This window comes from Tyto alba, unplaced genomic scaffold (assembly GCF_018691265.1).
Source record: "Tyto alba isolate M040663 unplaced genomic scaffold, T.alba_DEE_v4.0 Super-Scaffold_16, whole genome shotgun sequence".
In the NCBI taxonomy this organism is placed as follows: Eukaryota; Metazoa; Chordata; class Aves; order Strigiformes; family Tytonidae; genus Tyto; species Tyto alba.
In genome coordinates this window covers 23,608,940-23,621,875 of record NW_024881278.1, presented here as the reverse complement: position 1 = coordinate 23,621,875, position 12,936 = coordinate 23,608,940, and the positions used below count along the sequence as shown (strand labels likewise).

The following is a 12,936-nucleotide window of genomic DNA, read 5'->3' as shown; positions in this document are numbered from 1 at the left end:
GAAAATGCTTGCAGAATACCAGGATAAACTAACCACATGGCTTAAAACATGGTTCCTGACACACAAAAATTAGGAGTTGTAACCAGGCCTGAGTTTGACCCAGCATATAGGTGACATGATGGCTTTCAGGGTTCTTGTCTTCATGCTGAAGGTTATGACAGCATTTCTAGTGAACAAAATGGATTCTTACCTTCAACCCGTGATTCCAAGTACTTATCCAACTCAGCATCTTTTTTCACTGCCTCATCTGAGACCTTAGGAGCATTTGAAAAACAAACTAGTACAATACTCATGTTATCACGACTCCCCTATACAACAAAGAAAAAAGGAAGAGTTAGGATCTTTAGTCTTATTTTTAATTTTTCTATTCTAGTCACATTTTTACTTGTTCCAAATACAGTACTATAGATATACCTGAGAAAAAAGAAACCTTGCAATAAAACTGTATTTTGATTAGTAAGAACCTCTACATTTCCCAACTACATTACCTGCTAAAATTGTTTTTACTGATTTCTATTGTACATTCTTAAAGTTTAAAATATTTCATGGACTCGTTTACATGTCAACTGTTTGAAAATAATATCAAGAAAACATGTCAGAATTTAGACACTTTTTTAGTGTTACTTGAAGGCAAGTTAAGAAACAACTCGTTGCAAAATGAAATGCAGAATACTTATCCTAGACTACTAGTATAGCTAGCTCCAGCTACTAATTTATTTCCGTCTGAGAGCATTCATGTAAAACAGATTTATAATGAATGTAACGTCTACCAGAATGCACCTGTGTCATACATAGCATCTTGAATACAGGAAGTACAAAATATGATTTCATTTAGTATGGCCAATCTGACCTTACAGATTATCATCTTCCAGAAGAACCTAGTTTGAAATCAAGATCTTAATTTTTATTTTTTTTTGGGGTACAATTAAGCCATTAGTCATTGCATATTATTTCTGTGCAAACCCAACCTACCAGACAGTTTCTGTCATCTATCACAACTCCTTCTCCTGAAGAAATTAAGTAGGAATCTGACTTTAAAATAAACTCCTTCAGAAGCACTCAAGAGTTTCTCTACATTCCCTTTTGAACCAAGCATATAGGGACAACTTATGTTTTACAGCAGTTAATATCATGTGGTACAATTCACATCCTGAAGACAGAGAACATTCTAATATCGTTACAAACTGCAGAGATCCAGGATCTGACTTTATAAAATTACTTACCCTTTTAGTGTTTGAATTCTTAACTTTAATATTTTCCTCTAAATTGCATGTTTGGTCTGTGACCTAATGAGGGAACTTATTTGCACTAGTAGGAGCTGCGCTTTTCAGAGAATGCTGGAAATGGTGTAACTATAAACATTTGTAGACCAACCTGTAGTTGCACCAAACAATCTCTGAATTTGAGGACTGCAAGCAAGCTCAGATGCAGAAGTAGTGCTTCTCCATCTAAGCTACAACAATGAGCTGAGGACATCGCTTCAGATGACAGACAAACCATACCTTGAAGAGATGGTGCGAGCACTGGTTTTATGCAAAGGATAGGAACACTGCTCAACTTCAAAGAACAACAAAAAAACCCAAACAAAACGCCTTGCACAGAATTTATTAATTTTAAAAATTTTGTATTTGAAAACAAAGTTTAGTGCTAGAACCATATGCAAGCATTACTGGAGAAAATAATAAACCTTTATTTTTGCAATTGCTATCACCTCTCCAGGCACAAACAATGAGGCTGTATATTCTTCAGCAATAATATACAGTCAAATGGGAACAGAAGTTTGAGGGAAGGAAGAGGAAGAAGGGGAAGAGTAGGCCAGGAACTGCTGTTAACACTGTACCCATCTAAACAGAAGATCATTTTAGAACAGCTGCTTGGAGAAAACAGTTACATACCTTATGTAAACATGTGTCCACTACCCAATTGCACACTTTTTCCAGGTCATCTGATACTTCAAGTCTAGACTTAACAAATTCACAGAGCTCTTCATTGCTCATTACATCCCAGATTCCATCACAAGCCAAGATGATAAACTCATCTTCTTCTGCCCTTAAAATTTCACAAACCTCAGGCTCTGGAGAAACAAGTTGTTCTGTAGGGCCTTTACCGTCAACACATTTGTAGTCATAGTCCCCCAGAGCTCGAGAAACTGCCAATGAACCATTAACACGCTGAATCATTACGCTGCCTCCTGCATTCTGAATTCGCTCTTTCTCCCTTGGGTTGCAAGGTTTGTGATCCTGTGTTGAAAAACAGACTTGTCCATTCCTATAGAGAACAGCACGTGAATCACCGCAATTGATAAAGTATACATGCTCAGGTGAAATCATAACTCCCACTGCTGTTGAGCCACTTCTGTCCATCCCATTTCTGAGGTCTGAGAAATTGCGCATATACTCATCAATTTTCAAAAAGCCAGTTCTGATTCCACTCTTGACATTTTCCACTGAAGGTTCAAGAGCAGATCCAGGTTTTTCTGTTGCCCTAAAGTCTTCATTATTAGTGATGTGTTCTAGTAAGTGCGTGGAGCAATAATTTGCAACACGAGATCCTGCGTGACCATCATAGACAGCAAAAAAGGACCAGTCCTCTAAGCCATGGGGAATACCTACAACAGCTGTGTGAGCATCTTCCATTTCCACTCTCCATCCCTGCATACTGCTGAGGCCATATCGCAAGCCATTCCCTGCACCATGAGCATTATGTTTTTCAGTTTTTGGTTTATCCAAAAATGCACCCATGTTTATGCAGTACTGAATCTGTAAAACAGAGAAGAGAAGTCTTATTTATAAAACCACTATTCCACATAAGTTTTGTTATCCCTTTTCTGTGTTTCTTATTTATAAATAAAGTGATAAAGCATGCACGTGTTCCAAAGTCAACAACTACAACAACTACAATGGGGGGGTGAATAACTGATTGGTGACATGAATGAAGTATGAACTTAAACATACCTGTTTCCATTTTTTAGTGTTTTTTGTTTGTTTTTTGTTTGTTTGTTTGTTTTGTAGGTGAGGTGTTTTGTCTTTTAAAGAGCTACTTCATCAAAATTAAAGGTTCTCCATATTAAGGCAGAGTAGTCCACATACCTTTGCAGCCCTGCTAATTTTGTCATTCTCTGCAGAAACTAATTCATGCTGGAAAAAACAACCAGATCACTCCTACTCTCTCTCCAATTTTATTGTGGTATGAAGAAAAGCTAATACTTCAAAAATTGTAACTGACTGGTCTCACTAGCTCTGAATGTACCGTGCTACTTCTGTATTCTTGTAAAGCATGGCAGAAGTGACAACAGGGGAATGTAGACCATCTCTGAAAGGAAACAAGGCAGCATATCCCACTTTGATTCAAGAAAACTTCTCACAGGATTGTCTTAAATTATACTTATTCTTCTGTAAAACAACATTTACATTTTTACCATCCCTAAAAGACATTTATGTGCTTACATGTGATTTTAAGTTCAAAGATGCATTGATCTTGATTCTAAAATGTTTCCAATTACAAGAGATAGGAGCTAAGGAACAAAAATAATCCAAAGAAAGTTAGGAGTTCTTCAATATTTGGAGACCTACTTCAAAATATATGAGAAGACCCATCTCCAGAGACCAACCTTGCAGGTAAAGTGTGAATAATCTGTGTTGAAGCTTTAGAGGACTTCTGACTTCCTTTCCTGTACTAGAATCAGTTGTCCTATGTAGATGTGAAAAACTACCTTGCACTTTACAAAGTCAGCAGAAAACACATTCTTTAATCCAAAGATCCCACGGTACTTTCCTGAGAACTTCCGAAACTTAGATACCACAACCTCTGATCATGCTAAAAATTACTGCCCCATGAAACTCTTAGTGACTGGATGTGAAAGTTACAGCAAGCTTCATCCAAGAAGAATTTGAGGTAATTCTGCCATGACTGATCCTGGGCAGTCAGTCACTAGGTCTCTGACACACTAGTACCCACCAAGCCTGCAGAATCACAATGATCTAGTTCTAGTTCAAAAGTTTGTTACCAGGTCAGAAAAAGAGGTTAAGAAATCTTTATTTCTGCCATTCCCCCTATCTAAAGATACTTTCAGTATACACAACTTCTTCTGACAGGAGTGATAAAAATAAATAGTACAATGCAACAAGGAAGAGATTACAGTTAGATTCTGTAGCCCACCTCCCTTTTTAAGGCAATACTTCAGGACTTTCCTCCTGATGATCCAACCTTTACACTACTTCTCTGCTACAGTGATCTCCATGAAGTGCTGAGATCCCCACTACTACACAGACCCCAGCAGTTTGCTCACCAGTTATGCCTCTCTTGAACTGTGTCTCCCATGCTTACTTTAATGCAAATTTTGACAAGCTTCACCAAATATGGCAGCAGCTCCATTTCTGGTTTACTTTTTAGCCTAGTTTAACTGTCTGTCTTAATTCAAGTTAAACTGCCTTTGATAGAGGTGCAACTAACATTACACAAAAGGAGCAATGTGGTTCTGTAAGAAATTTAACATCTTGTAACTTGAGGCCCTTTAAAAAAAAGTAGAGAAAAAACACCTGGCTAAGTCAAATCACCCGAGAAATGCCAGAAATTTAAATAGCTCTTATGTTTCAATACTATGCTATTCTGACATGGAATAAAACACTGTTGAGATTCCAAGTTTAGAAAGATTTGCTAGAGAAGATAATTTCTTAAGCAGTCAGATAGCAATTGAGGTTTTGCATGGACAATATAAACACTAACACTGTGCTATTATGCCCCTGTAGTTCAGCTACGAGACACTACCATGATTTTTGATCATCTCTCATTTATTAGGGAATTCTACACTGGTATATCAGTTGTCTCTATGTACTAAACTTCTGCTATCAAGTCTGCTGTTTCAAGACACAAGAGTTGCACTTAGTAAATTGTCTTAAGGAGATATTAAAAAAAAGACTTGTGACACATCAAATAAAGTGTCCCGAGCCTTTTTTGTTCTCCATACTGGGTATTCCATATACAAGGTATATATCCTCAGCTGCAGAATCTGTAGTAAAACCAAATTACTAAGAGAGCTTGCTCAAAGGTTGTTGCAAATTTGATTTTACGCCACATAAACATAAAAACAGTCTCCAAACCGGATTTTATAAAGCAAAACCAGAAATACCAACTTCCCAGATGATGGCACATCTAATACAAAGCTCTCATCTAACATTCTCAAAATACTTTCCACACTTTTAACAACTTGAAAAGTCATCAAGCCCTCTCAAACACACACTATCCCTCCCAAACTCCCCCCACCTCCAAAATCAGTTAAATTTTATGATATTATCTAAAGAATTCCATGCACAAGAAACTACAAATCTTTATTCTTTTTTTCTGTATTCACCATCCACTGGCCTCTAATTATATTACCTGGGATAGCAAAAATGAAGATAAAGCAACTAGACAACCTTATGCTATGCATTGTAAGACTCACACTGTATGTAATTTGCAAGTAAATGTACTAAATTACATTCTGCTCACAATTATTTGAATCATTATTTTTCCCTCTTAATCTGCAAAGAGCATTTAATGCTGCGAATTAGTGGAAGCAACACAGAGCAACAGAAATGTGGTATTCATTACTTAGTGAGATTCCCAGCCAACATGCTTTTTACAAGCCTTTCTCTTGAAAAATCTGATTTTGCTTTGAAAAAACAATAAAGAATCAGGTATCAAATGGTGTCATAGAAGCCAAGCAAGGCAGTGCTACACACCACCACAAACAAGCGTTCTTGGCAACTGATGTTCTCAGTTAAGAGCTGAACAAGTTCCACATAGTTTAACAGTTCAACTAATATCAGTAAAGGAGATCTGCGAGAGGATTCTAATAGCTGATGACCATTTATTCACAAATTACAGACAACATAAAGCTATTTTAAAAGCACAAAAAAAAACATTCTTACCAGTAAAAACGTAATACAGGACTGAAATGCTGCCAACATGACAGAAGTCCTCCAACACTTAAGACCTTGTATGAGATTACTTAACTGAGTTAAGTATGTCCTTATGTTCTTAAAATCAAAAGCGTGGAAGAAATCATATGACTGAGTACGGAAAAAGATCAAAATCTATTTAACTGCAAAAGCCTGTGAGCTTAGTATTGAGCATTGTGTTCCACATACATACATAAAATTAAAAATGCTGTTTAAAAAAAATCCACTAGAGGCACATTTTACATCTTAGCTTTACCTATTTCATAAGTAGCTTCACTTTTTACAGCCCAGGAGAGAGAAACTGAAAAGAAAGATTTAATTAATTATTAATTATTTAAGATTATATTATAGATATTCTAAATATCCTATTTAATATTACAAATCTTTACTAAAGGATGCAGAGATGGACTTGAAATCAGTGAGACAGTAAGTCTAGGAATCAGCTTATGGCTGGTCTTATAGAAGACACCAAATACGCAGAAGAAGAAATCTTTCTATTGCTGTGTATATTACGTAGACTATATAAAGCAGCAACCAGTTTGAAGACGAGCTGAAAAAGTCAAGCCATTTCACTGAGCATGGAAGAAAGAAACGGTGATTTCACTGACTCACTGAAACTCGGGTTTTTAATCAAAATTATCAGTGATAAGTCACAAAGACAACTTCAAATGGATGCACTTGTTCCACTAAAAACTTAATTTTAAACCAATTTTTTGATTTTTAAAAATACTAGAAGTTAAAGAAAATAACAAGCAATGACATGGCATACAGGTGAATACAGTATACTGTCAGGTCTTATGCACAAATGTAATTTGAACTTCACATCTACAGTGCCAACACAGAGCTATCTCTAGCAGAAAACTCAGCCGCATATTTACCTATGTACAAATGGGTTAAGTAAATCAGGGATTTTTAAATGTTACTTTTTTAGCAAAGAAGTTTTTTAGAAAAAAAAAAAACAAAACAAAAAAAAAAAAACAAACAAAAAAAACCCAAACAAAACTCACAACCAAAACCAACTAAACAAAACACAACGCAACAAACAAAACACTACTTGTTTTCTCCAAAATTAAAGGTTACGGAAAGAAAACAGTTCCACTGGAAAAACAGTACCCTGGTACTCACATCTAGTTTTGTACCTCTTAACATCTCAGGCTAGGTCAGCAAACAGACTTGAACACCTGAAAATGGGTCTCAGCCAAAATAACCTGTAAAAATCTAACAGGAAGCAAAGACTATCATAGGTCTAACGTGGTGTTTTCATCTCATTTTAAGCATACTCAGCTAGATACAAGTCAATCTTGACACAAGCACCTAAATAACGTTTAAGTCAGGTCAGAATCCACAAACTACATCATAAAATGATTCATGCTGGAAGAGACCTCTAGAGCTTATCTAGTCCAGATCCCTATTCAAAGTTGAATCAGTATGCTATTCAACACTGAAGAGAGCTCAGGCTGTTCAGATCCTTGTCAAGTTTTGAACAACTCCAAGGGTGGAGATTCCATATCCTCTGAGCAACCAGTTCATGTCTGACCAAGTTCCTAATGAAAACAAAAGCCCCATCAGTGCAACTTGTGTTCTTTGCCTGTTAATCTTTCACTACACATACCTGGGAAGAATATAACTCTACCTTCTCTATGCCCTCCCATTTTATAGTGGGAAGACAGCAACTGGATCCATCCCTTGGCCTTTTCACCACCACACCTAATAAACTCAGCTCTCACCTCTCCTTGTACGTCACATGCTCCAGTCCCTAAATAACAGAGTGGTCCTCTGCTCAACTTGCTCCAGTGTGTCTATGCTTTTCTTGTACTGGGAGGCCAACACTCCACACTGCATTCCAGATGCAGGCTCGTAAGTTCCAAATAGAGCGAAATAATCACTTCTCCCAACATGCTGGATAAACCTTTTCTAATACAGCCCAAATTTACATTGCTGCAGAGACACTGCTCCCTAATGTTGAACTCACTTGTTCTGGTTGTCCACCAAGACCCCATGCTTCTTTTTCTGTAAAGCTCATTCCCAGTTAGTCATCCGTCAGCCTGTACTGAGGGACAAGGTTACTCTATTCCAGGTACATGACTTGATTAAACTTCCTGAGGTTATCATCAAACCACTTGTCCAACCTGTCAAGATCTTTCTATATACTGTTAAGGCCTACCCTTTGGCTTACTGACCACTCCCCTCAATATGGTATCACAGGTGCTAAGAGTGAGTATTCCTCCACTGTCCTACTTGTTACTGAAGGCTTTATTTTTCTTCCTCTCAACATTCAAAACCTGTCAACATTTCTTGACAGACTTATGGCATTGCAGAACAAGATACAGTCTTAAGAGAAAACACAGCCAGCAGAGGAACAGATCAAGTGCTCACCTCCAGCTAGTAATTCAGTCACGGTTTTAATCAATATATATAAGCTTAAAACTTCACTACTCCTTCAGCCTTTGAGATTTTATTTCCAAAGATCCCATTTTTAAATGTTATTTATTTGCTAACACATTAGTTTGAGAAAACAATTTCAGTTCCTTCTGGTGGAAAAGTTTACCACACGTAAAATTATTAACTCAAACTTTCAAAATCTGGAAGACCATGTCTACTGTAATTCCCAAAACTGTAATGGAAATAGAGAAGGCCTTAGCTCTCATCCATGCTCCACAGACTATTCTTTACACGGTATATATTCTTTAGATCAAGAACGGAAATCTAGGATTCTCTTCTTCCAGTAGTCTTCCCAAATCACGGAAAAATAAAAGAATAAGAACAGTAATTAAAAATTTAAAGAAGAAAAAGAAGAAAAAAAAAAATCACCTGGTATATGCCAATAATCACCAAGGCCCAAAGGCTATTGGAGGGCCTTCAGGGGAAGAAAATACTGGCCTTTCCCCCTTTCTGGCAATGGAAGAACCTGAATCTGAGCAATATGCTCTAAAACAGTGGCTCCAACTACTGCTCTACTGTACACTCTTCATTTCTAGTTTTAAATCAATAGCTAAGCCATTTGCAAGAGAGTTCAGGGTGTTGAGTCTAACAACAGCTGACATCCCTTACCCAGGACAAAAACCTAACCCATGGCTTACTTCTCGGAAGTCCTAACATACACTCTTCTCTGATTTTTCCTACCTGATACAAGTCCTACATGAGGTCCTTATCTCATATACAAGGAACGTAAGCAATAATTCAAGCTCAGGAAACCAAAGACATCTACCCTTTTGAGGTACAAAAGTATGATGACAAAAGCCATGTCCTCTGACACGCAAGAAAGAATTCGTGATCAGTATCCTTCTCCCCACAGTTACACAGTGAAGGCTTTCTTTTATATGAGATCATCCATATAGTAAAGGGTCTTAAAATCAAGTCTGTGTGTAAGTTTGAGCTTCTCTATTTAGAAGAAAAACAACCACACCCACCAATTTTCTCCCAAGATCTACTTATAAAACTGCAAATGGTTCTTGCTCAGTTACAGTTATCCATGATTTTCTACTACATCATGAAGGAGAAATAGCCAGCTACTTTAAATTAAAAGCATACTCCTTTCTATATACATTTATATTTAACAGGCAGAAATATTTACTTGCTGGTTGTCATGAAGGCAGCCAAAATGTAATTGGATTACAAAGGTCTAAAAGCCATAATCAAAGTTTTTGTAGATACTATAAAATAATTTTCAGATCACATGTCAGCTTCAAAGAGAACATCAGAACTAGACTAATACCTTGATGGCCAACAGTCCCAAAGGCAATAACAGATTTTTTCATATAATGAGAATGGTCCAACATCAATCTTTTGGGTTTAGGTCATAAAAACGTACTGTAAAATGTCTGTTCCTCAGAAGGATTCACTCAACAGGCCAGTCATTTTTAATAAGTCAGTGCTGTGGAAAAGAAACAGTGCCAGAGTTTCCTGTTACAAAACACATGTGCTCCTGCTATAAAAAAAGAATGACGTTTCAATAGAGAAAATGCTGCACTAGATATTAAAGACATAAATGACAAATAAATAATCAAAACGTCTGTGACAAACAATTTCAAAGCTTACTGGAAGTGCAGGAAGAAGCAGTTTTTCCAGTTTAAGTATAAAACTCAAACCTGGCCTTGGTAGAAAGCTTCTCTGTCTCTATCTTGCACTCTCTCACTAGTGTGTATGTATGTGCATACACACATTCTAGGCATTACATAAGTCTATACACACTGTAGATAGTTTTGACATTCATAAAGATTCCCTGTACCCTTCAATTTACACAAGAGTGACAGAATATGGCACATAATCTTCTACTAATCTTGTGCTTACTTACAATATACTATCATTATACTATCTATTTATACTCTCCATATACTAAATACAAGTTCATTTGATGAGTGAAACCAGCTTTAAAGATCTTTATTTTTGATCCCAGAAAACTTGGGATCGCTATTGACTTACTGATCTTAAAAATGATGGCACTACATGAATTTACATTAGGCAAATAGTTATTGCATTTTTGAGCAAGAGTTCTGATTGAAAATTGGCTGCAATCAGCTGCTTTAACGACGTAGCCACAAGTACTAGCAGAGTCAAACAGCAATTACTGGAATCTCAGAATAAGATCTGAATATTTTATTTTCACTTAAAAATGGACTACATAAAAGGACAGTGATTATCATTCATGTCCGCTCACTGTGGGGCTTTATGTGCTTTGAGGATGGTTTTATTTTGTTTTCAAATAATCTGTGACCATGGGAGTCATGACTGAGAAGGATCTCAGCTGGCCAAAGATACTGACAGAAAAAAATTAAGTATCAATATAAAACTTGAATATAGAGCCTACTATTAAAAACTCTTCCTGCTAGGATGACATGAAAGAAGCCAAATAGGCTTTTAAACCAGGAATTTCAAAATGTTTGCAAGTTATCCCCATCAGCAGGTAGAATACATGCCTAGGAGCTACAGCTGTAACTCTGAAATTAATTTCTGCATCTCTATTGTGACAACAGTTGGGAGAAAAGAAACAATAACAAAAACAGAACACACAACATCTGCCTACCACACTACTTTTAAACCAGCAAGTTAAAAAGGCTATCAAGAAGATCTGAGAACATGCTTCAACTACTTTAAACCCGTCTGGAGGTACAAAACAATCACAAGCGTAATTTAACACTGTGGATTCACATCTATTTTCAATGTCAGTAGCAATACAGGAAAACACTACCGCTTCTGCTCTGCCTCAGCTACTCACCACTACCTTGTGCCAGCAATTTCTTTTCTTTCAGAACTGCTGGCTGAAACATTTTTGCCTTTACTCTTTGAACTATTTCACTGAAGAGGTGCAAAGTTAGCTTTAGTATTTTGAAACCTAGTGACTTTGACTACAGTGGGTTTAGAAGTCAGAAGCTTAGAAAGCAGATCCAAGGGGCAGTAACCTTCAACAGGGAAGACAGCAAGGAAAATATAGAAAGGAGCACCACGAGAGAGGTTAAGAGCTGTAAGTTTTTTAGTTATGTCGTTAACACCAAAAAAACATATATGCTCATGGTCTTTTTCAGAGGTTCATTTTATACTCTGTTTTCTTGGCTAGGCAATTGCAGAACTTCAAAGTCCAGTCTACATGGCAACCGTCTGTCTCTCATGGACGAGTTGCACACTTCTATGTTGTGGCTGCTTATTTTTCTGGAATGCATTTTAGTAGGTACAAAGTTAGAGATCATACCTCAAACATTCAAGATGAACTTCAAAAATACTTGAAAGTGGACTCAATCTAGCTTTGCAATCACAGCATATAGTACAAAGCCATCAGTGCCCAGGTTGAGGCATTTTTACAGTTACCAAGCCTCCATCATGCAGCTTTCACCCTTACATAATTCGCAGAAATCTACTTCACACAGTTTTGTGCCCAAATGAAAGTTTAAAAAAAAATATGCAGTGCTCTTCCTAGTTAGGTACACATAATTCTGTGATTGCCAGTATGCCTTCTGACAGCCAGCAGCCCTTAATTCACACTGGCACCACAGCTAGGGACTTAACTGAAGAGGAGGAATACAGTGTCACCCTCAGTAAGGAAGAGTCTACTATAGTCTATGTCTTAACGTCACTCATTTCAGTTTTCCAGGTAAAAACTTCGGGTTTTCTTTACCAAGACTTCTGCCAAACACTATGAAGTCTGGGAAATTCAATACCCTCCGGTCATGGGCAAACAGTTTATCAGAGTTACAGAGTAACTATACAAAAAGTGATACATAAGATATATAAATACCCAATCTGGTTCATCAAGTACAACAATATCGGGCCCAGACAGTGCAAAGTAAACAGACTACTGCTTCTAGCACCTCCATGGGAACAGAATGAAGGCTAAAGTCTTTAAAATCCAAGATAGTTATGCATAGGCCAGTATTCTTGTTCTCCTATCATTTTCTTCAAGTATGAGTTTGATGCACAGGCCCCTGCGTAAAATGGGCCTACTTGGTTAAATCAGGTATTACCTGGTTCGAGTTTATTAACCCTGAAGTCACATTTTGTCCTTAACTCAAGCTCTGCAACTCCATATGCAATATATTATATCAACCGGAAGACTCTACTGTACTCTTGTTTATCTCTAGTGACCATACTATGACAAGATTTATATCCCATGATATTAACTGAAATTCCTTTTGTTTGTCTGTATCTGCTTATACTTCCCGTAGCCGGTAGCATGTTCTCACTTCTTTACTAGTCAATTCAAAACTGATGCACATGTGGCACTTGGATACTACAAAACACTGGCCTAGTATAAAAGTGGATCCTTCCCTACAAGTTTGTAGTTATTTCTATGCAGAATCACTTTTTTTGGTTCTCTGAATTCAGTGAAAGACCAACTACTTTAAGTTAGATGTAGTTTGCTTCTATTCAGTCATCAATCTAACCGCCACCAGCCAGGTTCTTATTGAAAAAAAAAAAAAAAACATCTAAGATTTTGAAGAATGAGAACCACTGTTTAGCCAATACACTACTGGTATTAAAATTGAAGAATTTATTTTACTTACCA

The 12,936-nt window shown here is 37.0% G+C and overlaps 1 protein-coding gene across 12 annotated transcripts in view; it reads right to left on the bottom strand.

Annotated features, from left to right (window-relative positions):
* Positions 1 to 12,936, bottom strand: part of PPM1B (protein phosphatase, Mg2+/Mn2+ dependent 1B) — a 63,213-nt gene that overhangs the window by 20,568 nt on the left and 29,709 nt on the right. For 9 of the 12 annotated variants that reach the window (XM_042789477.1, XM_042789476.1, XM_042789480.1 and 6 more), the window contains 2 exons: positions 1,896 to 2,759; positions 191 to 308 (listed from right to left, as the gene is read on the bottom strand). In XM_042789477.1, coding sequence (XP_042645411.1) covers positions 191 to 308; positions 1,896 to 2,741 — 964 coding nt within the window. In that variant the 5' untranslated portion in view covers positions 2,742 to 2,759. Of the gene's footprint in view, positions 1 to 190; positions 309 to 1,895; positions 2,760 to 3,610; positions 3,746 to 6,195; positions 6,220 to 9,654; positions 9,793 to 12,936 lie in introns of those variants that run through there. The other 3 variants (XM_042789478.1, XM_032989294.2, XM_042789481.1) reach the window with 3 other exon arrangements.